This window comes from Capsella rubella, unplaced genomic scaffold (genome assembly GCF_000375325.1).
Source record: "Capsella rubella cultivar Monte Gargano unplaced genomic scaffold, Caprub1_0 scaffold_8, whole genome shotgun sequence".
NCBI lineage: Eukaryota > Viridiplantae > Streptophyta > Magnoliopsida > Brassicales > Brassicaceae > Capsella > Capsella rubella.
The window spans coordinates 8,589,340-8,611,966 of NW_006238916.1; the positions used below are offsets into that span (position 1 = coordinate 8,589,340).

General features: G+C 36.3%; 6 protein-coding genes across 10 annotated transcripts; 3 read left to right on the forward strand and 3 right to left on the reverse strand.

Moving 5' to 3' along the window:
• Positions 1-2,915: 2,915 nt before the first annotated feature.
• LOC17877082 (probable serine/threonine-protein kinase WNK11) lies at positions 2,916-4,663 on the reverse strand. Its single transcript, XM_006279592.2, has 3 exons — positions 4,501-4,663; positions 3,645-4,166; positions 2,916-3,518 (listed from the first exon to the last, which is right to left on the reverse strand). The coding sequence occupies exons 1-3, from the start codon at positions 4,501-4,503 to the stop codon at positions 3,093-3,095; spliced, it is 951 nt and encodes a 316-aa protein (XP_006279654.1). The 5' UTR covers positions 4,504-4,663; the 3' UTR covers positions 2,916-3,092.
• Positions 4,664-8,609: 3,946 nt separating this feature from the next.
• On the forward strand, positions 8,610-11,822 carry LOC17874869 (probable WRKY transcription factor 20). 3 transcript variants are annotated; one of them, XM_006281744.2, is made up of 6 exons: positions 8,610-9,006; positions 9,532-9,669; positions 9,788-10,301; positions 10,386-10,542; positions 10,635-10,790; positions 11,081-11,822. In XM_006281744.2, the coding sequence occupies exons 1-6, from the start codon at positions 8,800-8,802 to the stop codon at positions 11,595-11,597; spliced, it is 1,689 nt and encodes a 562-aa protein (XP_006281806.1). In that variant the 5' UTR covers positions 8,610-8,799; the 3' UTR covers positions 11,598-11,822. The 3 variants fall into 3 exon arrangements, with proteins under 3 accessions (XP_006281806.1, XP_023644288.1, XP_023644282.1); XM_023788520.1 differs by having other exon boundaries at positions 8,936-9,006; positions 9,536-9,669; XM_023788514.1 differs by lacking the exon at positions 8,610-9,006 and adding an exon at positions 9,099-9,249.
• LOC17876417 lies at positions 11,786-12,737 on the reverse strand. Its single transcript, XM_006279748.2, has 4 exons — positions 12,384-12,737; positions 12,250-12,299; positions 12,059-12,140; positions 11,786-11,974 (listed from the first exon to the last, which is right to left on the reverse strand). Exons 1-4 carry the CDS (start codon positions 12,625-12,627, stop codon positions 11,928-11,930), a joined length of 423 nt encoding a protein of 140 aa, XP_006279810.1. The 5' UTR covers positions 12,628-12,737; the 3' UTR covers positions 11,786-11,927.
• Positions 12,738-12,880: 143 nt separating this feature from the next.
• LOC17875151 (transcription termination factor MTERF9, chloroplastic) lies at positions 12,881-15,495 on the forward strand. Its single transcript, XM_006280272.2, has 5 exons — positions 12,881-13,287; positions 13,469-13,541; positions 13,684-13,838; positions 13,923-14,615; positions 14,704-15,495. The coding sequence occupies exons 1-5, from the start codon at positions 13,006-13,008 to the stop codon at positions 15,019-15,021; spliced, it is 1,521 nt and encodes a 506-aa protein (XP_006280334.1). The 5' UTR covers positions 12,881-13,005; the 3' UTR covers positions 15,022-15,495.
• A 1,078-nt stretch (positions 15,496-16,573) lies between these two features.
• Positions 16,574-18,718, forward strand: LOC17877255 (pectinesterase QRT1). The gene is made up of 5 exons (XM_006282206.2): positions 16,574-17,035; positions 17,454-17,649; positions 17,753-17,956; positions 18,048-18,283; positions 18,382-18,718. The coding sequence occupies exons 1-5, from the start codon at positions 16,674-16,676 to the stop codon at positions 18,527-18,529; spliced, it is 1,146 nt and encodes a 381-aa protein (XP_006282268.1). The 5' UTR covers positions 16,574-16,673; the 3' UTR covers positions 18,530-18,718.
• On the reverse strand, positions 18,674-22,512 carry LOC17875991. 3 transcript variants are annotated; one of them, XM_023779776.1, is made up of 7 exons: positions 21,370-22,512; positions 21,142-21,233; positions 20,937-21,059; positions 19,997-20,776; positions 19,664-19,883; positions 19,033-19,557; positions 18,674-18,927 (listed from the first exon to the last, which is right to left on the reverse strand). In XM_023779776.1, exons 1-6 carry the CDS (start codon positions 21,662-21,664, stop codon positions 19,073-19,075), a joined length of 1,995 nt encoding a protein of 664 aa, XP_023635544.1. In that variant the 5' UTR covers positions 21,665-22,512; the 3' UTR covers positions 18,674-18,927; positions 19,033-19,072. The 3 variants fall into 3 exon arrangements, with proteins under 3 accessions (XP_023635544.1, XP_023635541.1, XP_006280139.1); XM_023779773.1 differs by having other exon boundaries at positions 18,674-18,965; XM_006280077.2 differs by having other exon boundaries at positions 18,674-19,557.
• Positions 22,513-22,627: the final 115 nt, after the last annotated feature.

Below are 22,627 nucleotides of genomic sequence, written 5' to 3' on the forward strand. Positions count from 1 at the left end.
GGTTTGCTTCTTTTTTTTTTAATTTTAATTTGGTTCGGATAATTTATCAACTTGGAAGAAGAACTACTTTATTAAATTTATACTATACAACATTATTCAAGGTTAACGTCTTACCTAATTTGGATACGACACAGCAACACCGTTAGCTTTGATCGTTTTATGATTTACGATTCAAACTTTCAAAGTACATTTTATAATCGGAAATTCCACAGTTTTAATTTTTACACATCATATCATAATTAATTTGTTATGGACATGCATTCATGGACCATATATATATATGGCGTAATTAAAAACAAGAAGAGTGCAAACACAAACACAACAAAATTCACTAAAGGTTTGGTTTAAACATGTTTACACATATAAATTTCTGTAATATTTAAATTTGATTTTTAAAAAGTAAAATTTTCTGAGCTTCTAAGTCATATTATCATGGTATGAGTTAGGATATACGATGGTTAATTGGAAAATGTTAAGAATATACGGTGAAATGATAGAAATAAGTTCTAAACCTCTAAATGTTTGCAAACTCAATTATCATTTTTTCCACATATAGGAATTGTTATGACAAAAGTTGAACTGTATCTATTATTTACATTTTTGAATATTAAAAGAACATAAGCCCAAACTATACCACGTACGGATCATAGTCTAGTATGTATAAGTTTTGTACTAACGAGACCATCCTATATATGGTCCGACCTTACTCAGTTTAATTCTTTTTATAATTATCGAGTCATTAGTTTTTCCACTTTTATTTAAAAAAAAAAAGTGATGAGTAATGATTTTTAGTAATTGGGATGAAACCATAATTAGTACTCGAGAGTATTCATGCATGCATGCAAGTCGTTAGAATGGGCAGTGGCTGCAGATGCAACCTTTTGGGCCTATTCCCTTAGTTACACACTTTCCTCTGGCATAACCATCCTTACTCCTGCAACTTTAAGTGCACAACACAGAACCATCAGGTTTGTTAGACCATCCTGGTTGGGCTAAGATACCCTAATGAGGATGCCCTTACATGTCCCACGCGGCGTAAACTTGCTCATTTCCTTTTCAAGACAAAAACTCGGTGCTATTCCTGCATGTTTTGATCTATGAGTAAAGACATTTTTCAATCATTCCAATTGAAATAAACATATATTTTATGGTCTCAACTAGATCTTATTTTTTTTTAAACAACATATTGGATTTCAATTGATATTTGCTTTTTACAATCAGCCAGGAATTTTATAACCAATTAATATATCTGAAAAATTCACCAAGGATTTGGATTTCAATTGATATTTGCTTTTTACAAGTTTGTTTTATCACTTTTAAGTTTTAACAAAACAAACGTTTTTCCTTTCACTTGATATACGGAATTTGACGGATGGATTTTGATATTATGAGATATTATTAAAGTTAAGGATTCACTTGAACAATAAACACATAATTATATATGATTAAAAAACAAAAACAAAAAATATATAGATTGGGGAGTACTTGGTGAGGTTCATACGTGTCAAAATAAATAAAAGGATCATCAAACGAATAGTAAAACCAACAACGATGTTATTCTTGGTCATTTTCTTCCTCTTTCTTAACTTCTTTCTTAAATGTTTTGATAAACGTGCTTATATGCATCCTCTAACTATTTTATTTAAATATATATATATATATATATATTGTGATCAATAAAAAATGCCGATAAAATTGGTTTGAAATTAAAAAGAAATGGTAATTAAAACCTCAAAATTTTCATATTTTCTTATTTTTAGTTTTTAAAAAAACTTTGCATTTCATTTCCTTTAATTTTCAAAAAACATACTCCCTCCGTTCTATAATAGATAATTTTTTGGCTATTTTTTCAAAATCAGATGATTTTCTCATAAATCTATGCAAAATTAAATACTGTTTTATTGGTTTTATCAATTTATATTCTGCAAATTGTTTTTTATTGGTTGAATTTTGTTTAAGTTGATACTAAATAATGTTTTTCTTTAAAAATAAACAAAACTTAAATGATTTTTTAATGTATGTATTTTCTTAAAAGATCGTATATCTTAGAACAGAGGAAGTATATTTTAAATTTTGAACTAGTTAAAAAAGATAATACAATAATACTTTTTTTTAATACATTAATACTGAAATAGCGGAATGACTAACAAGACATATACGTTTGGCGAATGAAGTGTATACTTTTTCTTTCTTTTTTTTCCTTCCAATGACTTTATTTAATTTAAAATTCACAATCATTGTTTACAGCAGATAATAAGAAGGAGGGACAGGAATGATACAAAGTAAAATGGTGAATATTAGTGAGAGCTTTGTTTTGCAAGTAAATCAGCACATGAGTTCTGTTCTCGGTGAGGAAAAGAAAAACGAATATCGGTGAACATTGGTCGCCATTGTTTTGCATGTCTATAATTTCATTTTGTTAACTATCAAATTCTAAATGAAATCAACATTACTGTCATGTTAATATGTGGATGAAGAATCACACACTCGAGATATAAATATATCAAAGAAATAAATAGTATTTTTTCAAATTTGAATTATCCAGTAAATACGTATTATAAAAGTATTAATGCGGACTATCGATAATCCTCTATTTGTAACATCGTCTCTTGGTTTCAAATATGATTACTCCGGATTTGGAAAAGGGATTAACTAACCTGATGGACATCTCCCGTTTAATGTGCTAATTAAGAACATAAGAGAGTCTCTGTCAAATTATAGGATTAATTAATGTTGGCACTGCTTGTGTCTATCTTTTTCTTTTTGTGTTTATGTACTTTGCTTGGGTTTTGTAGTCCAGATGTTATTAGCCTCCTTGGCTCGGATATGCTTCTGTAACCTCTGCCTCTTTGGATGGAGAATTGGAGATGATCTATATATAGATCGTGTCATGGTTGGAATCAGTTTAGAAACTAGGAAAAAAATGTTATACGTATTTCCATGTCGAACCAAAAAGTTATGTACAAACAAACAAATAAAAGTTGGAAGGAAATATAATGAACCAATGCTTAAATATAAAAAATACAGCCCAAACTAATTGGACAAATAATTAAGCAAAGGGGGGTCATTCATTCATATTGTATACAAATCATCTAAGAAACAATACGACCAGCTCCATCATTGTCATTGTTTCCGGCGTCTTCGTCATCATCTTCTAGTACTATACCATCAAAGAACGGGTCACACAGGAGCTCAGCTGCAGAAGGTCTAGCTCTCGGCTGCGCGATGCATTTTTCAATAAAGGCCTTAGCTTCTGGATCATTTACTTTCTTCAGTGCCTCTGGTTTGAGGCCACTGCTCACCCTTTTATATATCTTGGCGACGCTATCACATTCGCTATATGGAATCTCGAGTGCCACAAGCTCCAACACGCACATTCCATACGAGTATATGTCAACCATCTCCGTGTAGTTCTCTTCGTATAGCTCAGGAGCCATGAACTCTGGTGTCCCCAGGATCGAGTGAGCTAAATGGTTCTTCCCCACGATTGCTGCCAAACCCAAATCTCCAATCTTGACCTGTTTTCAGACCAACCAAGACACCATAACTCAATATCTATACTATCTAACAAACAACATATAGCTTAAACTACAAAAAATTTAGCAAAAGAAAAGTATGAGGTTTTTGTATATATAGACACACACCTGGCCGATGTTGCCATTGACGAAGATATTGCTGCAGTTGAGATCTCTGTGGATGATGCAAGGGTCGTGAGTGTGGAGATAATCCAAGCCTTTGAGAATCTGTTTTGACCACTTCTTCAAAGCTCTCATAGAGACGTGCCTGTGCTTCTTCCGGTACTCTCTCAGGTTCCCGGAGGTACAGATCTCGGTGATGAAGTTCAAGGTGTTGCTTTTATCGTCTCGCCACACCTTATACAGGGAGATGATGTTACTGTTCTTAAGGTTCTTAAGCAACCTGACTTCCGAGTAAAGCCTCTCGGTCATGGCTGGATCGTCGGAAAAACAACCAAGTTTAACTTGGTTCCAAGCCACTTCAATGCCTTCTTCTTGGTCAAAAGCTCTGTAGACTTTCTTGACGGCGCCTGAGCCGAGAAGTTCGCCGTACCGACCGTATCTACCTGTCGGATCAACCTCGACGAAAGACTCCGAGTCCTTGTCCTTGTCCTTGTCACTGTCATTGTCATCGCCGCTCGCACAAGTCATCTGTTAGCAAAAACAGAGTGAAAGAAAAATTCTGATTAGACGACCCGACTTACACCGAAGATTCCGCTACTCGAATTCTAAACGATTTACCAAAAAAAAAAATCAGAGATAAAACCTAGAATTCAGTTTTGCATGTACTCAGTATCAAATCGAAGAGAACAAAACATATATCTAGGTTCTGGTAACAACACAACACAAGAACCCTAATAAACGGAACGACTCCAACAAACATGGGTAGGCAAAAACCTTCAAAAATATATATATATATATATAGCTTAGGAACAAATATGACATGTAACACACAAAACACATAAAGAGATTGAAGAACACATACCATTAACGCTTGTTGAATCGCAGAGAGAATTATAAATCGAAATCCTAAATCAGCTTTTGCTGGATGAGCTTTTCGGCTTTTGGCTTTGTAAAAAGAGAAAACGTAACGGAGCGTGTGTTTGTTTGGAAGAGATTAGGGAAGAAGCTTTTCAACACCAAAGAAGCGGAATTGAGATTCTGTGATTTTTATATATATACTAGTTAATTTATCAGTATTTTTTTATATCAAATAAATATAAATATCTTTATTTTTCTCCTATTTGGAATTGGACTTTTCAAGGGGTTTTTTTTTGTTTTTTTTTACCAAAATCATTGACACCGAAATTTATTAGTGAAAAATATATTTTACTTAATAAAAATATCTGATGCCAAACAAATTGATTTGAGTGAATTATCAATTATCACCGAGTTTAAAGGATTAAATTGTATACGTTCTTGACATAGATTTGGTCAATTGTGTGTTTTATATATTTCTCTATGGAGTCAAATTATTTTGTTGTAGTGTCAGAACTTAAAACACATAAACTTTCTAAGTCAATTTTACATAATTAAAAAGTCAAAGTTTCTGTGCCGGAAGAAATAATAGCGATCTAGACCGTTGATTGTTTCCTCAGGAGTCCATTGGACGATTAAGATTAATTTTGAGAATTTTGGAGGGTTTTCTCAAATTATTAAAAAGCACGAAGACGGCTCATAATAGGAGTCATGGTACCGACGTTTGTTTGACTTTATCTGTAAAATTTCTTTTTTTTTTTTAAATTACAATTTTCATTGGGAATGAATTTTTCTTATTTTTACCCACATAATAATTTCATTATATTAGATGTGGACTAAAATATTTTAATTTTGGATATTATCAAAAGGAAATCATTGAGATTTTAGGAAATCTGTTCCAATATTTTATTTTTTCGTATAAGAAACGGTTTTTTTTTATATTTTTTTAATTTTTTAAAACACCAATAGGTAACTTATTTCCACATCGACTTTTAAGTTTTTGTTTTTCTTTATAAAAAGAGATTTGTACATATCTGACCCAAAATCAAATCGTACCAAGATATCCATGTTAGATTTTTGTTTTCCAACAAAAAAAAAAAAAAAAAAAGGGTAATTAGTAAATACTACTTGTCTTTTAACCTAAAAAACACAGTTGAAGATATTTGTATTTGCATATTGTACATTTTTAAATGCGAATGACTTTACGTGAAAAACGTGGACTCGGCCTTAGATTAAAGGCTTTCCCATGCATATGTATATAATAAGTAAGGTTATAGGCTAAGTGAATTCTGTGACTTGGTTTATAAAAAGAGCAATTGCATGTGAACATGTGAAAGCTGTTATCTTCGTCGGCTCACGTTAACTCCCATATTTATATATACTGGCCAACTTGTTTATCTTTCTTCTTCCTTTTACTTCAAATGCATGTATATATTTATTTGTTTGTTTGTTTGTTTGCTTGTGAACAAAACAAATTACGTATTTCATATTTTAGTTCATCACAATCTGTTCTATCTTCTTTAATTAATTAACTCCACCAAACGAAACGTAACCGCCTCAAATATGTGTTATCGAAAGAAAAAGCTATCAAACTCCTCAAGTTTCCCAAAATATTTGTTTTTAATTATTCAGGTAATCATTTCTATACAAGATTTTCAGACCAATATCTTCTTTTTTTTAAAGGGTTAAAAGATTCAGACCTTAGTCTTGCAAACTACTAGTATCCAATACATGTTTTTAGCTATCTTCTCCAACTCTTTTGATACAAATTAAAAAGGTTAAAATCTGTAGTATTTGAATGAGAAGTGGAGTAGAATACACGAAATCCAATGATGATGTTTGCATTTAAAACTTTCTCCTCCTTTTTTTTTTCTTTTCATATTCGTGACAACTAAAAAGTGGCAAGAAAGGTGATTCCGACAACGCTCATGAACTCATCGCAGATTAATCGAATCAAAGTTCTTGCTACGAAATACTTATATTTAAATGTATCAAATAAAGTAAGCAACTGTTTTTTAAAAAAATATTTATTTATTATTATATGGACGTGGTAAAGCAAATTGTTCATTTCTTAGATGAATCATCGACCCACTCAGCTAGTAAGTACTCATTATGTTTATGATATCATTGGTTGGTTGACACATCACCACGTTTTATGAACAAATAACATCGTCGTTATAGTCATTAGGAAAAGAATTGAGATTATTATTAGATAATCTTATAGGCTCTTTAGCTATAAGAACTCAATCGTACGTCGACATTTCATTAAGCTATAATGAAACAAAAGCGACTTTGGGAGGAGGAAGAGTAGCTTCAGTTAATAAGTGATATTATGATGGACATGGACTGTTTATTTTTACGAATTATGGCATAAAAAGCAACCTCAAATATAATTCTTGAAGAAATTGGATTGATCATTTGAAAAAATGGAACTTGTTCGGGTTTGGATTGATTTCGAGAATAAACTACAGAAGAAGTATTATTGCTAATTACAGTATTGTAAAACAGTCGGCCCATTACAACGATTTTGAGTTTCATATTCATTTCCCTTTAAGGGAGCCTATTGGACTTTTATTGTAATTCTAGGTCCGTCTGTGTGGTAAGCGAACGATTTCGACTTGCTTTTAAAAACCTCTAACTCACCCAGAGGGCTCACAATTGCAGTTGGTCAAGTTTAACCACGCTTGGTTCAAGACCTTTCCACGGATGTGCTCTGCTCCCATCCTATAAAGCTTGTTGATAAAAACAACTCTCGACCTATATTTCTTCAGCATAACCTCATAAGTCTTGAAGAGACTCTGCTGCTCTTGGATCTCTGCAGCTAAACGATAATCTTGTGGAGAGAGACACACACAAGTTTGGGGTTATTGTCTCTGTAAAAAAATGCTTAAGTTCTGGAAGATTACTCTTGAGAGTTCAGGAATCGCAACTTTATCCGCTAACTGAATCTTCTCTGGGATCATAAGGCGTAGGAGACTTTGAAGCTGGATATAAGCAGATTTCATAGACGAGATGTTTCCAAAGAGCTTGGAAATAAGTGTGCTTCCATAGCTTGTGGATTCTGTTGGATCGTCTCTGCTTCCTCTTTAGGTTTCACTAGGTTCTGAGAGAGAGAGAATGTGAGGCTTAGTTCCTTTGATTGGCGTTTACATGGATCATCGTTCGCCTTCATAGTCGAGAACACCGGCCATCTTAAGATACTCGCAGAGCTTGTTCGCTCGAGAAGAAACTTTGCTATTAGAAAGATAAACTAAGAGAAGAAGAAGAAGAAGAAGAAGAGATGAATTTTGTCTCGGGTTTCTCTGAGAATCATATGATTTCTCAGAGTGGAGATGAGAGTGTGTGTGTATATATATATAAAGATACGAAAAAAAAAAACTCGAGACAAAAGGATAACTTCTTTTGTTTCCTTTTTTCCAATTTTAATTTCCAATTTTTTCTGGACAAGATTTCCTTGTTTTCCAATTTTTTATTTTTCTTTGGACAATATTTCCTTTTTTCCAACTAAGATAGTCTGAATCAAACCATTTGGATCGTTTTGAGTTTTTTTGGCCCAATATACAAATAAAATAGGCTTGGTTTGTCATGACGCAATGTCTCAAAATGGACCCTTTATACATCCAAATTCATTTTCAGATTTGTTGTTTGTTTCTTCTATGTACAGTATATGCCTAGCAGTGGACTGTTTTAACCAAAATGTTAAGTTAATTGGTCGACAGTCTCACGTCAACAACACACATCCGATTAGATTACCAAATACCAAGTAAACCAAATGCATCCAAGGATTTACGATGCATTGTTTTACTTTAAGTACCATGTACAGTGATTAGTGATATACTAATACCTAATAACATGATAAATAAACAAAACTAGTTAATCATTCCCAAATCTCTTAAATCATTAGCTCTTCAATAATTAGCTTGTCTTTTTATACCAATTTAGTCCAATACCATAAAAATCTCCGTCCATTTTTTTTGCTTTAATTTTTAGTATAAAGTAGCTACAATACTAACTTTTTGTCGTTTGTGGATTCCCCAATTTCCTCTTTGTTTTTTTTGTTTGTTTATTAAACAAAATATTAACGAAAATCACGACAAAATAAAAACAATAATAAAATTGAGAAGAAGAACAATGAGGAGAAGAAGAGGAGAAAGAAGCAGACAAAGAATGGTCCTTTAGATTTCAGATGTCAACAAGTCAACTTGTTTTGTTCTCCCCTCGCTGAGACAATATCTTCTTCACACTTTCAGTTAGAGACCAGAACTCTCTCTCTCTCTCTCTCTCTCTCTATCCATTCTTGTCTGAAATGGACCCAGATGTTTCTAATCGCAAGGACTTTCCTGTTGATCCTGATACAAGACGCAATTCTGCCGACTGTGGTGGTAGTGGTGCGAGGTATAAACTCATGTCTCCGGCGAAACTTCCGATCTCCAGATCGGCTTATATCACTGTCCCTCCTGGCTTAAGTCCTACTTCTTTTCTGGAGTCTCCTGTTCTTCTCTCCAACATTAAGGTTGTTTTTTACTCTTCTTTTAACTTTCTCTCTCTCTTGTCTCTTACTTTGAGAGATTGATTAGGTTTCTTATGAATGCCATCTTAAAGATCCAAGCTTTTTTTTTTTGTTTCTAGTGAAGATTTCGATTGTTTCTTTTGGTTGTCATCTCTCGTCCCGTGTGTTTTGCTTAATCTTGGAGCTTTACGGTTCTAGTTTTCTCAGTGGAGGATGAGGAGAGCATTTCTAGACTTTCTTAATTTGGTTGGTGAAGATACTTTTTTTGTTGGTTTGGTTTTTCCCCACTAAATAGAACATTATGGTTTTCATATTTGTTTCATCATCATCAGAAATGAGAAGAACTCTGCTTTGTTGTTACACAGCTTTGCCTTCAGTTTCTGATTCTTGCTATACTCTGCATTGCCGCTTCTCTATTTGCTTAGATTCTTGCTATAAGGTGTTTAGTGTTTGATAGTGTTCTTTAATCTTGTTTTCTCGTGTTGGTGGGAGTTTGGATAAATGTGACATTCTTCTTTAATTTTGTAGGCAGAACCTTCTCCTACTACTGGTTCATTGTTCAAGCCGCAAGCACTTCATGCTAATACAGGGAGAACAATTCAGCAGAATATCTCTGAAGAACAAAAGTCTAGCGAATTTGAGTTTAGACCTCATGCATCCAATATGGTAAATTGTCTAAAGCCATGGAATATGAACATTTCGATTTCTAGTTGCTTAGCACGTATGAATCCATTTTGGTGTGTTCTGGCCTGTGGTTGTCTAAAAGAGCTTTATTGATTTCAAGTTCTCTGCAGAGGTAGACAAGCATAGAAGTGGATCGCCACTCCTCCAGTTTCAAAGTCAAGGCCATAGTTCCAAATACTCACCATCTTCACTCACTGAGGCTGCAGCTTCCTCAACTGAGATAAGCCGACAAACTGTTCCTCATCAGACGACAACCTCGGTGTCTGATATTCCTGAGAGATCTGATCCAGATGAATCAGTTCAGACATCCCAAAACGATCTCAAAGCAACTGCACCGTCGATCTTGGCTGATGATGGCTATAACTGGAGAAAATACGGTCAAAAACATGTGAAAGGAAGTGAATTTCCACGGAGCTATTATAAATGCACACATCCAAATTGTGAAGTGAAAAAGCTATTCGAAAGGTCTCATGATGGACTGATAACTGAGATTATATACAAGGGAACACATGACCATCCTAAACCGCAACCAAGCCGGCGAAACTCAGGTGGTCTTGTTATGCCTGCACAAGAAGAAAGGCTGGACAAGCATTCTTCTTTAAACAGCCGAGATGGTAAGGATACATAAAACTAAAGCCACCTTTGTATTGTTCTCCCTCAACGTGTATATAACTTCATTTGTTCCCCCTACTCTACAGAGAAGGGATCTAGCTTCTACAACTTGTCTCCTCCTGCTGAGCAAAACGGTAATCCAGATGTATCTGCTGTCTCTGCAAATGACGAGGGTAAAGACGTTGCAATGTTAAATAGGAACAACGATGACATGGATGACAATGATCCATTCTCAAAACGAAGGTATTAAAATCATAACAAAGGTACCAGGTTACTTGCTTTGAAAATGTGTGTTTGACACACTTTGGATGCTTTCTTGTGAATTTAAAATGCAGGAGGTTGGATGGAGCAATGGAAATAACTCCACTTGTTAAACCAATAAGAGAACCTCGTGTTGTTGTTCAAACTCTGAGTGAAGTTGACATATTGGATGATGGGTATAGGTGGCGTAAATATGGTCAGAAAGTTGTAAGAGGCAACCCTAATCCCAGGTTTGTACAAAGCAATTTCAAAAGAACCAAGAAACTTATAACTTATTGCCTCGCTTGCTGCTCAAATAGACATTTGCATGCATGATTTCTAAGAACTAGAACTAGATTCAATTAGTTTATATTTCTAGTTGAGTATATTGTCTATGCAAAACTCTACTTTAGCAACATACAGCTTTGGTGAGAAAATGAAGTCGGGTGCTCATATATCACGATGGTCAAGCTTATCCTGCTCAAATGTGTTAATGTATGACGATTGGAGTTTTCATGTATCGTTGATTGGGCTAATGCAGGAGCTATTACAAATGCACGGCTACTGGATGTCCAGTAAGAAAACATGTGGAGAGAGCGTCACACGATCCAAAAGCTGTTATAACCACATACGAAGGCAAACACAATCACGATGTACCAACAGCAAGGTCAAACAGCAACAACAACAACAACAATCATGACATGTCAGTGCCCAGATTCAGACCAGAAGAGACCACTGACACAATCAGCCTCGACTTAGGTGTTGGAATTGCATCTGGCGATCCTGATCACACATCAAACGAGCATCCACATCCTCATCAGCAGCAACAACAACATATTCGTTCTGAATTTATTCACCAAACTCAAACCAATGGAACTGCTGGATTCAGGTTTGTTCATGGACCTCCCATGGGATCCTACTATGGCAATAGCTTAAACGCCGGTATCAATCATCAATATAACGGATCAAGAGAAACCGCACCCGAGGCTCAAACAGGTGACATCTCTTCCTCTTACCCATATTCACATAACATAGGGAGAATACAGTCTGGTCCCTAGATGAGAATGGTCTCCACAAAGCACAGTAACACAAAAGGAGGAAAAACATAGTGCTCCTTACTTTCCATTCTTTATCTTGATTCTTCTTAGGTTAGGAATGGAATAACACTGTTCTCTGTAATTTATGATCTATATAACTGTACCTGTATGTATGAATATCAAGACACACTAAGATAGAGATGTTGGTCTTAATCTCCCAACATATTTGTTTGTTTTTTTCTTGAATTTCAAAATGTGTTGTAAAATACACAAATCATTATACGTATTCAAGAGAATCTCCTCCCTTTTTTCACCTATTGCTTTCAGATTATAATATTACAGAGATCATCATCAGCCTGTAAAGAATCTTCTCCATGACTGCCATGGAAGAAACCCACCTGCAAACAAAAACACTAAAGCTTCTTGTCTGGAGTTTTCTACTTTTCAAAATTGTTAAAGAAAAAGAGAGAAATCGAAGTTACCACACTCAGGACAACGAAAATATTTTTTGTTTTTAAAAACAAGTCCTGTTCCTCCACATTCTTCACATTTCTTCTGTGCAATCTGAAACCAAAACTCATTTCAATGGACACTACACTAGTATCAAATATATATAATTATATATATCTGTGTAATTACATATATACAAAATCTTTTTAGTTTAGTCACGTACTATTCTTTTGCTGAATTCGACACCTGCAACAACGAATGGTATGACTCCAGCTGCAAGATCCATTTGATTAAGCATAAGAGAAGAAAAAAAACACATTAAAATTTATTAATCACATCACTAATCAGGTAATTTACCAATAGTTCCAACTATAATCTGCCACGTAATCTCCGATTTGCCTGTCTCCGCCACCGTCTCAGCGAGTTCACTTAGAGCCGACGACGTCGTTCTGAGCCGTCGATTACTTATCATCAAGCCGTGGCTTCTTCTTCTTCTTCCCGGAGATACGAAACTAGCCGTAGATTTTACCTGACTTGGTCCTGATCCAACGTTCCACAGAGACCGAACTCGACACAGTGATGAAGAAGCATAAGCCTCCATTGTCGCCGTTATGACTCAGAATTCGATTTCTCCGTTGAAGAAGTATAGTAAATGACCCGTTTAAAATTGGGCCACGTCGACGTATTTCGGGTCGGGTTCGCGCCAACCACAAAAACCATCGTGTGGCTTTAAAATAAAAGCAGCAGATCAAAAAAAATCTCAAAACGACGCTGTTTTTATGGTGAAACAGTAAACGCCATTAATGTCTTGTGTGTGAAGCTCGAATAAAGATAAAGTTGTCACCTTTGAACAAAAAAAACAAAAACTTTTTTTTTCTCAATTATTTTGGATTTAGGGTTTTAGGGTATATTCGCTGTCGCTCTAATTGGATAATTCTTCTACTCTGGTAACATTATCTTCTTTACGTTTCTGCCGAAAATGGCGGGTTTCTCATTGTACTGTTTTATAAAACCTCGAATTCTCTTTACTCTTCCGTCGGAGTCACCTCTCTTTGTTTTGGGTTCTGAGAAATGTTCGCCGGAGACAAGACGGCGAGGTAGAAAGACTCGTGGGTTCGTCGTATCTTACGCCCACTCCAACCCGAAGATAATTAACCCGAAGAAGAAGTCGAGGTATGGGCAAACGCTATCTCCATATGACAGTGATGAAGATGAAGTGCTAGATGATGAGAGTGATGAAGATGATGACTGGTTACTTAATGTTAGTTTCCTTTTTACTCTTCTATTCATGAATTTTATGAGATTGTGTGTGATTTTGAGGTTAAGGGGTTTGGGAATTTGGCACATTTTAGCTTTGCTTCTTTCTTGAATTCTGGGTTTTATGTGTGATTAGTGAAACTTGTTAAAAGGAGTCAAATTTTGGGGTTTTCATGTTTCGTTAGGATGATTTTGCTGAGGTCAAAGAGTATGAAAGGAAGAAGCCAAAGTCACAGAAGCAACCCATTGCTAAGAAAGGTTTGTGTGTATTCTTGAAAGCTTTCATTAGAGATCTTGACATCTTGTTTGAGATGTTGATTTGAATTTTTCTTATGCAGAAAAGAAGACTTGTGTTTTCATATTGATTTACATTTGCTAAGATGTGGGTTTGTTTGCGTAGGTGGGAAGAAAGGGATTGTCAAAACTTGGGAAAATCCTGAAGAAAGCGAGACTGATGAAGACGTTCTTGATCTAGGCATTACTCGAGATGCCTCTTCTGAGAAGAAGAAGAAGAAGAAGGAGAAGGAGTCATGGCGTTTAGATGGTCGAGGAAAGGTAAAAGATTTGCTTAAATTCTTCTGGTTAGAGACAAATAGAGAGTTGAGAAAGAAACTTTATTGTTGTTATGTGTTTTGCTAGGTGAATTCGAGGAAATATGTGGAGAAACTATACCCTCGACTGTCAGAAGAGATCGATATTGATCCAAAATGGGTACCACTGCTGGATTACTTGACCACATTTGGTCTGAAAGAATCACACTTTGTTCAAATGTATGAGAGACACATGCCATCCCTTCAGATTAATGTCGTATCAGCACAAGAGAGACTCGATTACTTGTTGAGTGTCGGTGTTAAACACAGAGATATCAAGAGAATGCTGTTGAGACAACCACAGATACTTCAATACACTGTTGAGAACAATCTCAAAGCTCACATATCCTTTCTGATAGGTCTTGGAATTCCTAATTCCAAAATAGGACAGATAGTTGCTGCTACCCCGTCTCTGTTCTCTTACAGTGTAGAGAATTCACTGAGACCCACGATAAGGTATCTGATTGAAGAGGTTGGGATAAATGAAACCGATGTTGGGAAAGTCGTGCAACTTAGCCCTCAGATATTGGTTCAGCGGCTCGATATAACATGGAACACTCGCTACATGTTCCTCTCCAAGGAGTTAGGAGCACCTAGAGACAGCGTAGTGAAGATGGTGAAGAAACATCCGCAGCTTCTTCACTACAGTATCGATGACGGGTTTTTGCCTCGAATCAACTTCCTTAGGAGCATTGGGATGTGCAATTCTGATATACTGAAAGTCTTGACTAGCCTTACCCAGGTCAGTAAATTGCTTGAGACTTCTCCAAACTTCGTCTCTGTGTTTACAATACATGTTCTCATAACATTACTCGATTTGGTCTTAATAGGTGTTGTCTCTCTCATTAGAAGATAATCTGAAGCCTAAGTACATGTATTTGGTCAACGAGCTCAAAAATGAAGTCCACATTCTAACCAAATACCCAATGTACTTGAGCTTGTCCTTGGATCAAAGGATACGTCCCCGTCACCGCTTCTTGGTTGAGTTAAAGAAAGTGCGGAAAGGGCCATTCCCTCTTAGCTCATTAGTCCCAAATGATGAAAGCTTTTGTCAGCAATGGGCAGGAACAAGTGTAGATAAGTACCTTGCCTTTCGCCAGAGGCTGTTACTGAAGGAGTTTGCAAACAAATATGAAAAGCGAGGATGATGGTGATGGAAATGCCTTGTTCCTGATTACCGACAACGAGTCAACAGTTTACTACTTTCTTGCTTTAAATCCGGTTAAAGAGGTTCATAAGCAGAACCTGTGAGTGACCACTAACTTCTGGTGAAACGCGATACACAGTTTCTGCCAAGAGTGAAACATTTTCAGGAAAAGAAAATCCAGAGGAACCGGCTTGGCAACAGACATAATATTTGTTTAACAGATTCAAGAGTTTCAACAATCTTTTCCGGGTTTTGTCTACATTTCATCAAGTTCTGCAATGTTTTGTGGTAAAGTTTTACTCTTTTTTTCTCCTCTTCTTTCTAGTAATCATCAAGAAGAGAAACACAGTATATGTGTAGTATATATTCTTTTGACCTAGTATATATATATAGTTGATACTAAGAACATCTATAAGGTATTTGATATGATTCATCCTTCTGCAAACAAGAGTTTGAAAGAAAGATTTTCAAGTGATGTAGATTGAGTTTCACTGTGTCTTCTTACTTTTGTGACAACAGCGTCGTTTCGTAATTGTGAAAAAACTTAGACTGAAATTAATTGTAGAGGATGAGTTGAAATTTTTACCAAATAAACCCTCTTTGCGTTTGCAAGTGAACACGAAAGTCTTATGAGTAAACGTAACTCTTAAGAAATGATTAACATTAATTGCTAAACCCCCTCCAAAACTCATGTTTGTAATTTTATCTTCTAATTTGCCCTTCATTTTTTCATTTTCATTCGGTTATTACTTTTGAGTGCACCCAAGAAACAAGATGGTGATGATTCATGATTGTTAATCTATATATTTATATCCATACGTACTCAATTTTCAATAATTCGATAGAAAAGTAGTCAAACCAATATTAACCTGTAATCTCGACTAATACCATATCTAACAAAACTAATAACCTTATACCAAATGAGTCTATGACATGATACTATGTCAGACACTCAAGTAGCATATAACACATGGAGCACAATCTAAAATTTCCCATTTCTGCATAGAAGAAGCTTCCATAAATTAAAAATATTTGTTTTTCGTAAACCAGATTTCTTGTATTTATATCATAAATTGATTCTCACAATATTCTCCGAGTTTTTTTATTCTAACAAATGTTACAAAATAATAAGATAATTGATAATTGCAGAAAAAGGAGATACAAATATTAAATATATTAATTCATGATTTAATCCCACATACTTAATTTAATTTGAGGATATATATATTTGATAAATACGATATATATAATAAGGGTCTCTAATCTCTATGTATATAATTAAGATGATGGCAGAGTTTATCTTGGAGGGAGTTGAATTGTGAAATAACTACATACAAGAGAAGGCTCCTAGTATTTATTAAACTCATCTTTCTCACACGACCTTTCACCTCCATAGAAAGAAGAACTCCCTACACAAATTCATAATAAAGAAGTAAAAAACGTAAACTTTGCCCCAAGTTTTTGTTTTTATTTTTATTTTCTCCTTCTTCTTTAAACTCTCACTCCCACGTAAGAGAAGAGAAGAAGAAACCTTAAAACGTTTTTTTTCCCACAACACGAAAAAACTCCCCCACACACGCTTCACTTTTTCCCTTCTTCTGATTCCAACTTTTTTTTTCTTTTTGGTTTCAGCCTCCCTCTAACACATTCCCCATGAAAGTCGAGGCTTTTATTCCCGCCGTATTATTGCTCTGTTTTGGAGTGATGTTTGGTTTAAAGAGTTCGTGTGCGTTGCAGATAGGTACCGAGCCGAGGAACTTCATAAGTTGGGAAGATTTGAGGGTTGTGGAAGATGGAAGAACAGAGACGAGTTTTAGCGTTAAGGAGGATACTAGTAATTGGGTGAACACTAACGCTAAAGCTAAAGCTAAAGGCAACGCTACGAGCGTGATCAGAGTGATTGTGGTTGATAAGAACGGAGGAGGAGACTCTGTTACAGTTCAAGGAGCTGTTGATATGGTTCCTTATTCCAATTCACAGAGAGTTAAAATCTTCATTCTTCCTGGGTTTTACAGGTAACTTATAAATAAATAAAAAGATTCTGATCTCAGACACAAACCGTGATTATGTTTATTAGTCTTTAGAAACGTCTTTGAGAGTGTGTGGTTTTGTTTTGTCCAAAGATCTCGTCTTTCAATTTTTGTGAATTACGATTTTTTATTTTATTTTATTTTTATTAATGAAAGCAGTTGAAGCTAATTTTTGGGTTAGTGGGATATAATCTTAAGCATAAGCTACGTACGTGGGTGGTTTTTTTTGTATTACAGATGATTTTATTAAATCGTGGGTCTCAAGAATCTTTGTCCGTAAATACCATAAAATGAGAACCTTTGTATGTGTTTATATACTCTGTTTGAAGAATCTTTGTCTTACTCTGTTTCATATAAGCTTTGGTCTGAGCTAAAAATATACGTTATGTCTTTGTCCTTGCAGGGAGAAGGTGTCTGTGCCGAGATCAAAACCGTACATTTCGTTCATAGGTAATGAGAGTTATGCGGAAGATACGGTGATTAGTTGGAGCGATAAAGCTTCGGACCTTGATAGCGATGGTAAAGAGCTCGGCACTTACAGAACCGCCTCTGTTTCCATTGAATCTGATTTCTTCTGCGCTACTGCCATCACTTTTGAGGTCCTTAAATAGACCCTCTCTTCCTTTTCTCTGTGGTCCTTTTTTACTATATGCGTTGTGTTTTCTAAACATTGAACTGTTTGTGGTTTTCGGATCGAGGCAGAACACGGTGGTGGCAGAGGCGGGAGAAAAAGGGAAGCAAGCGGTGGCGTTGAGAATAATAGGGGACAAAGCAGTGTTCTATAAAGTTAGGGTTTTGGGATCACAAGATACTCTTTTTGATGAGAGTGGATCTCACTACTTCTACCAATGCTATATCCAAGGAAACGTAGATTTCATCTTTGGCAACGGTAAATCACTTTATCAGGTAAGAAGACACTCGCTCCTTGTTAAACTCTTTGTATCGAAATCCGTTTGTTATAATACTGATCTTGGTTTTGGTGTTTGGTAAACAACAGGACTGTGATATCCACTCAACCGCAAAGAGATATGGCGCGATCGCGGCTCATCATAGAGACTCCGAGACTGAAGATACAGGGTTCTCGTTTGTGAACTGTGATATCAATGGTACTGGGATGGTTTATCTGGGAAGAGCTTGGGGAAACTACTCAAGAACGGTTTACTCCAACTGTTTCATAGCTGATATTATCACTCCTGTGGGCTGGAGTGACTGGAAAGACCCTGAGAGGCAAAGGTAAAAAAAGGATCTTGGAATTGAAAACTCATCTTTAAGTCTAAACTGAAACTCAGCATTTCTATCTGGAAGTACATAAAGCTATTCATTTTTCGCAGGAAGGTGATGTTTGGGGAGTACAATTGCAGGGGAAGAGGGGCAGAAAGAGGAGGCCGAGCACCATGGTCGAAGACACTTACCAGAGATGAAGTGAAGCCTTTTCTGGGCAGAGAGTTCATATATGGAGATCAATGGCTTAGACTCTAAATTCTTTTTCTAACCGGATCACAGTTGTCCAGCTAGCTAACAGGAGATGATGACCTAATTATACCCTCTAATACATTTGTAATTAGTTTGAATCTAAGCAGAGGGAAATAGAATCTGCATGTTTTAACAAATACAAAAGTACACTAAATGAAACCCAGGTTTTGGTTTTAGATAAACTTAAATTTCTTACAAGCTGATACAAAGTGGTTTACAAGGAGTTTTGTGACAATATGCAAAATACTAATGGATATCCTTTTCTCCTAACAAACATTGCATAAATAAACCTAAAACAACCAGTACTAAATAATCCTATGCTTAAGATGATCAGTTAAAACAAATGCAACCACCAAAATCATGCCTCTTCAATTTTTCTATACAACCTTTACCTACTCCTCTCTCTTCAGCACCAACCAAGTCAAACCCAGAATCACTTTTTCTGCAAACTATGTCAATTTATATATACATAAAAGAAACATCAAAGTTTCCAGAGATGTGGCACGTACCAGAATTACCATCATTATATATGACTTCAAGAAAGCATCTTTACGTTGTCACCAGCGAGGTAGTAGTTTTTGATAGGGTGAAGACTGATTCTGATTTGCGGGGCTTCTCATCATTAAGGGTAGCATCATCTTCTTTGTGGTCCTGCACGGTATTTTCATGGTTGACATAGGTTTTAGTTTTGTTACTTCCAACCTCTTTGTTCTCTTCTTTTGAAAGTCTGCTTTCATCATCCTCTTTAACAACCCCATCATCTTTATGCTCTTTGTTCTGTTCTCTTAAAAGGGAATTGTCCGCTTTATCATCTTCAAGTATTGCCTCCTCAACAATATCTGGCATAGCAATAAGCTTAGCCTTGGCATCTTTTGCAAGAGTGGAAGAGATGGAGAACTTGGTATCCAGGCTAATGTCAGAAGATACAATGGCAAGTATTTCAGGCTTAGGATCGATCGCAACCCAGCTGTCTCTCACCCAGTCTCTGGAGATCCGAATATCCTTCTTGAGAACCGTTAAGCATAAGTTCTCCCCTAACATCATGAGAAACAAAAAACACATGTCAATCCTAAGGATGGAGAAAAAAGGAGGCAACTAGAGAGTAGAATAGAAGATGAAAATAGGAACACAAAATCATACCAGGGATATATATTTGCAAGTCCTCAGCTTCCGGTTTTTCTGTGGCAATTACAACACCTTCCCACCAACCATCATTCCACCATGCATCAACAGCTTCACCAATTTTAGGATCAAATTCTACTGTTTCAGCATCAGGAGGAGCAGGCCGTATCGTTGGCCGATTGGACGACCTCATGCTAAGCTTATCAGGCATAGCAGATTTAAAAGCCGGCACCCATTCCTACACAAACAATGAGAAAGAGAAATAATAATTAGGTGACAAACATAAGATTGTAATAAATTTCATCCAGAACAAGACTTAAACAGCGAATGGCTCAATAAGAAGCTACATACCTCAAGGTTTCCATATCCATCCTCATCCTCTATATCATCATACTGGAGTTTTACCTGTTTCCTCGATACTTTCAGGACAGTACATCTAAACCAGCAGCCTCTAATACCGCTATCTTGACACAGATACTCTATTTTTGCATCGGCCTTGATAACTCCATTGTAACAAGGATGTTTCTGACCATCAGTTGGAAAAGCAAATTGTTTGCCTGAGGCATTAAGTTTGAGTCTCTTACATGAAGATTCATATGTTGTCAACAGATGGTCAGACATCATTCCTGCTCGTTTTTTCTTGCTTCTTTCAGCACCAACCATTGCATCTTCACCCTCACTCCATTCTTCATCTTCCTCTATATTCATCGCACAGTCTACAGGACCAGCCTCCATGGAACTTAAGCAAGACATAATCGGTTGGTCCAAATATCCACGCAATTTACTCAAGTCAAATGGTTTAATTTTGTTGTTCCTGAGTTGCCGATAGCACATGTGTACCCTTGCCAATAAAGAATTAGGAAAGGAAGATACACACTCCTCATAATGTTCACGGGTCAAGACAGTGGCAGGACCATCAACACATTCTGCACTGATGACCTGTGAATGAGGGGTGATGAAAACCTCTTTTGGGTTTGGGTTTTTGAGAGCAACTGCACCCTTCACTTCTTTTGTGTAGTGAAACCACCTCACTTTGACCTTTTTGAGGCCACGCTTGTCCTCATACATATCTTCCAGATATGCAACATATCGATCCTCCCCTTTGCTCATGACAAAGACAAAAGATTGAACCTGAAAAAAAACACGACTTCAAGTGAGAAGTCCCATCCATGATCAAGATCTTAACAGATCCAAACCACAAGAAAATCAACATATATGGAATTATACATGCACAATAACTCCAGGGAAATGATATACTAAAAAGTTAACCGATGCCAAGTTTTCCACTCACCCCTATTGTTGTCCCATTCCTGCAAAATGATGAGTAATGTTTGAGCTGTTTAGCACACATCCAAGAAGCCCCAGACCACATAATCTCCCAACTGTGAACACTCAAGTTTATGGGAAGCCGGACCTGTGAGAGAGAATTTTCCATCAATATTACTGGAGTAAGATGCAGTGACAATTGTACAGATAAACAAGAAGCTAAATATCACCTCTTCAGTTGCTTGAGCTCGCTGAGCCGCAAATCCATTACTTGGAGATTCGAGAGATCCATTAGATTCCCCTGACTCACATTTTGGCGACTCTGTAAATTGACAATACACAAGTGCGTTAAAAATAATCGGAAAGCTACAAGTGACCCACATAAAGGAAGCATTCATTAATTCTCCACAGAACAGAAAAATGGTCAAATATGGTATATGATAATGATAAAAGCGTACTTGACCAGTTCCCTTGTATATTTTGCTTAGACAGCATTGAAGTGAGCCAATCTACAACCTCTCTTCTCGACCTCCATTTGAAGCCGGCATGAATTGAATTCTCGGAACCATGAACACGCACAAAATCCTCAGAGACAACATAAAACATGTGTCTAACACTTCTCTCAGTACCAATCACAGCTAGGATAGATTCACCCGCAGAATCCTTCAGGAAGTAATGAACAACACGGTTCCCTCGCTCTTGTGAGACAAAATGCTCTTTCCATTCCACAAAATGATGATCATTCTCGCACATTTTTCAAAACGAAAATGATCCGGCAAGCATCAAACGCTCCGAACCCTTCTTTACATCAGATTAAGAACTAAATACTGAAAGATAATAGCCGTCGGTGCCAGTTCAAATTCATAGTCTTGTATCTCAAATCAAGTTCTAACGCAACCCCTAAAACCAACTTTTCAAAACAATCTCTAAATCAATGACCGTGGAACCCCTAAAAACCTATACTTTAATGACCAAACAATAACACTAAAATCCCCTGTCCCGTGGAAACCCTAAAGCAAATCACTCTAATGCATAACTCTGATTAACATCCTTTCCAGCTTCCTACGAAACAGCTAAATCGTCGAAGTCAAATGATCCGAACGAAGAAGAAGTTGGGATTAGAGAAAGCGGTGAAGAACCCAGTGAGCGGAAAGTTCGGAAGATCTGTGGAAATACCAGAAACGACGCCGTGGAAACAGTGATCTAAGTTCGAGAGCGCCGCCAAACACCAAGATACGACTTTGACTGCGGTAATCAGCTTAAGCATGACGAAGACGAAACGGGCATCTCAAATTTTATCAGTAAAGAAGAAAGATGGTTTTGTACCGATTCCTCTAAGGTTTTTACAGAACGAACAAATGATTCAGGAAACCAAAAAAAAAAAGAGAACTTTAGAAGCTTAGAATAGCGGCGAAAACACAAAATCGACGATCGATTTCGAAGGTTTGAAGAAGGAAAAGCTAAAAATCGTAGACGAAGAGGAAGAAAATGAGTTCTGATTGAGGTAAACTTGAAGAAAATAAGGTATTCCCATGGATGATCTCTCTTCTCTTCTCTCTCTTCTCTCAAAGTTACAGGGGTTTGGCAAAAGCAGCTGCTTTGGTGAAGGAAGAGAGAGACGAAGAAAAATGTGCATTTACTACGAAATAATTAAAAAAAAAATATCAGGACATGTTGGGCCGCTAATGGGCCTTAAATAGGCAAGGCCGTAAATAA

Excerpts from the sequence above, each read along its gene's own strand:
- LOC17874869 (XM_006281744.2), top strand. The coding sequence starts at position 8,800 with ATGGACCCAGATGTTTCTAATCGCAAGGACTTTCCTGTTGATCCTGAT. Across the intron at positions 10,302-10,385 it reads TTCTTTAAACAGCCGAGATG|AGAAGGGATCTAGCTTCTAC; the intron begins GTAAGGATACAT and ends CCTACTCTACAG. Across the intron at positions 10,791-11,080 it reads AGAGGCAACCCTAATCCCAG|GAGCTATTACAAATGCACGG; the intron begins GTTTGTACAAAG and ends GGGCTAATGCAG.
- LOC17877082 (XM_006279592.2), bottom strand. Across the intron at positions 3,519-3,644 it reads TCAATGGCAACATCGGCCAG|GTCAAGATTGGAGATTTGGG; the intron begins GTGTGTGTCTAT and ends GTCTGAAAACAG.
- LOC17876417 (XM_006279748.2), bottom strand. The coding sequence starts at position 12,627 with ATGGAGGCTTATGCTTCTTCATCACTGTGTCGAGTTCGGTCTCTGTGG. Across the intron at positions 12,300-12,383 it reads GATTATAGTTGGAACTATTG|CTGGAGTCATACCATTCGTT; the intron begins GTAAATTACCTG and ends TGGATCTTGCAG. Across the intron at positions 12,141-12,249 it reads TCGAATTCAGCAAAAGAATA|ATTGCACAGAAGAAATGTGA; the intron begins GTACGTGACTAA and ends TTTTGGTTTCAG.
- LOC17875991 (XM_023779776.1), bottom strand. The coding sequence starts at position 21,664 with ATGTGCGAGAATGATCATCATTTTGTGGAATGGAAAGAGCATTTTGTC. Across the intron at positions 19,884-19,996 it reads ATGGATATGGAAACCTTGAG|GAATGGGTGCCGGCTTTTAA; the intron begins GTATGTAGCTTC and ends TTGTTTGTGTAG. Across the intron at positions 19,558-19,663 it reads CTTGCAAATATATATCCCTG|GGGAGAACTTATGCTTAACG; the intron begins GTATGATTTTGT and ends TCATGATGTTAG.
- LOC17877255 (XM_006282206.2), top strand. The coding sequence starts at position 16,674 with ATGAAAGTCGAGGCTTTTATTCCCGCCGTATTATTGCTCTGTTTTGGA. Across the intron at positions 17,036-17,453 it reads ATTCTTCCTGGGTTTTACAG|GGAGAAGGTGTCTGTGCCGA; the intron begins GTAACTTATAAA and ends TTGTCCTTGCAG. Across the intron at positions 18,284-18,381 it reads AAAGACCCTGAGAGGCAAAG|GAAGGTGATGTTTGGGGAGT; the intron begins GTAAAAAAAGGA and ends CATTTTTCGCAG.
- LOC17875151 (XM_006280272.2), top strand. The coding sequence starts at position 13,006 with ATGGCGGGTTTCTCATTGTACTGTTTTATAAAACCTCGAATTCTCTTT. Across the intron at positions 13,542-13,683 it reads GCAACCCATTGCTAAGAAAG|GTGGGAAGAAAGGGATTGTC; the intron begins GTTTGTGTGTAT and ends TTGTTTGCGTAG. Across the intron at positions 13,839-13,922 it reads GTTTAGATGGTCGAGGAAAG|GTGAATTCGAGGAAATATGT; the intron begins GTAAAAGATTTG and ends GTGTTTTGCTAG.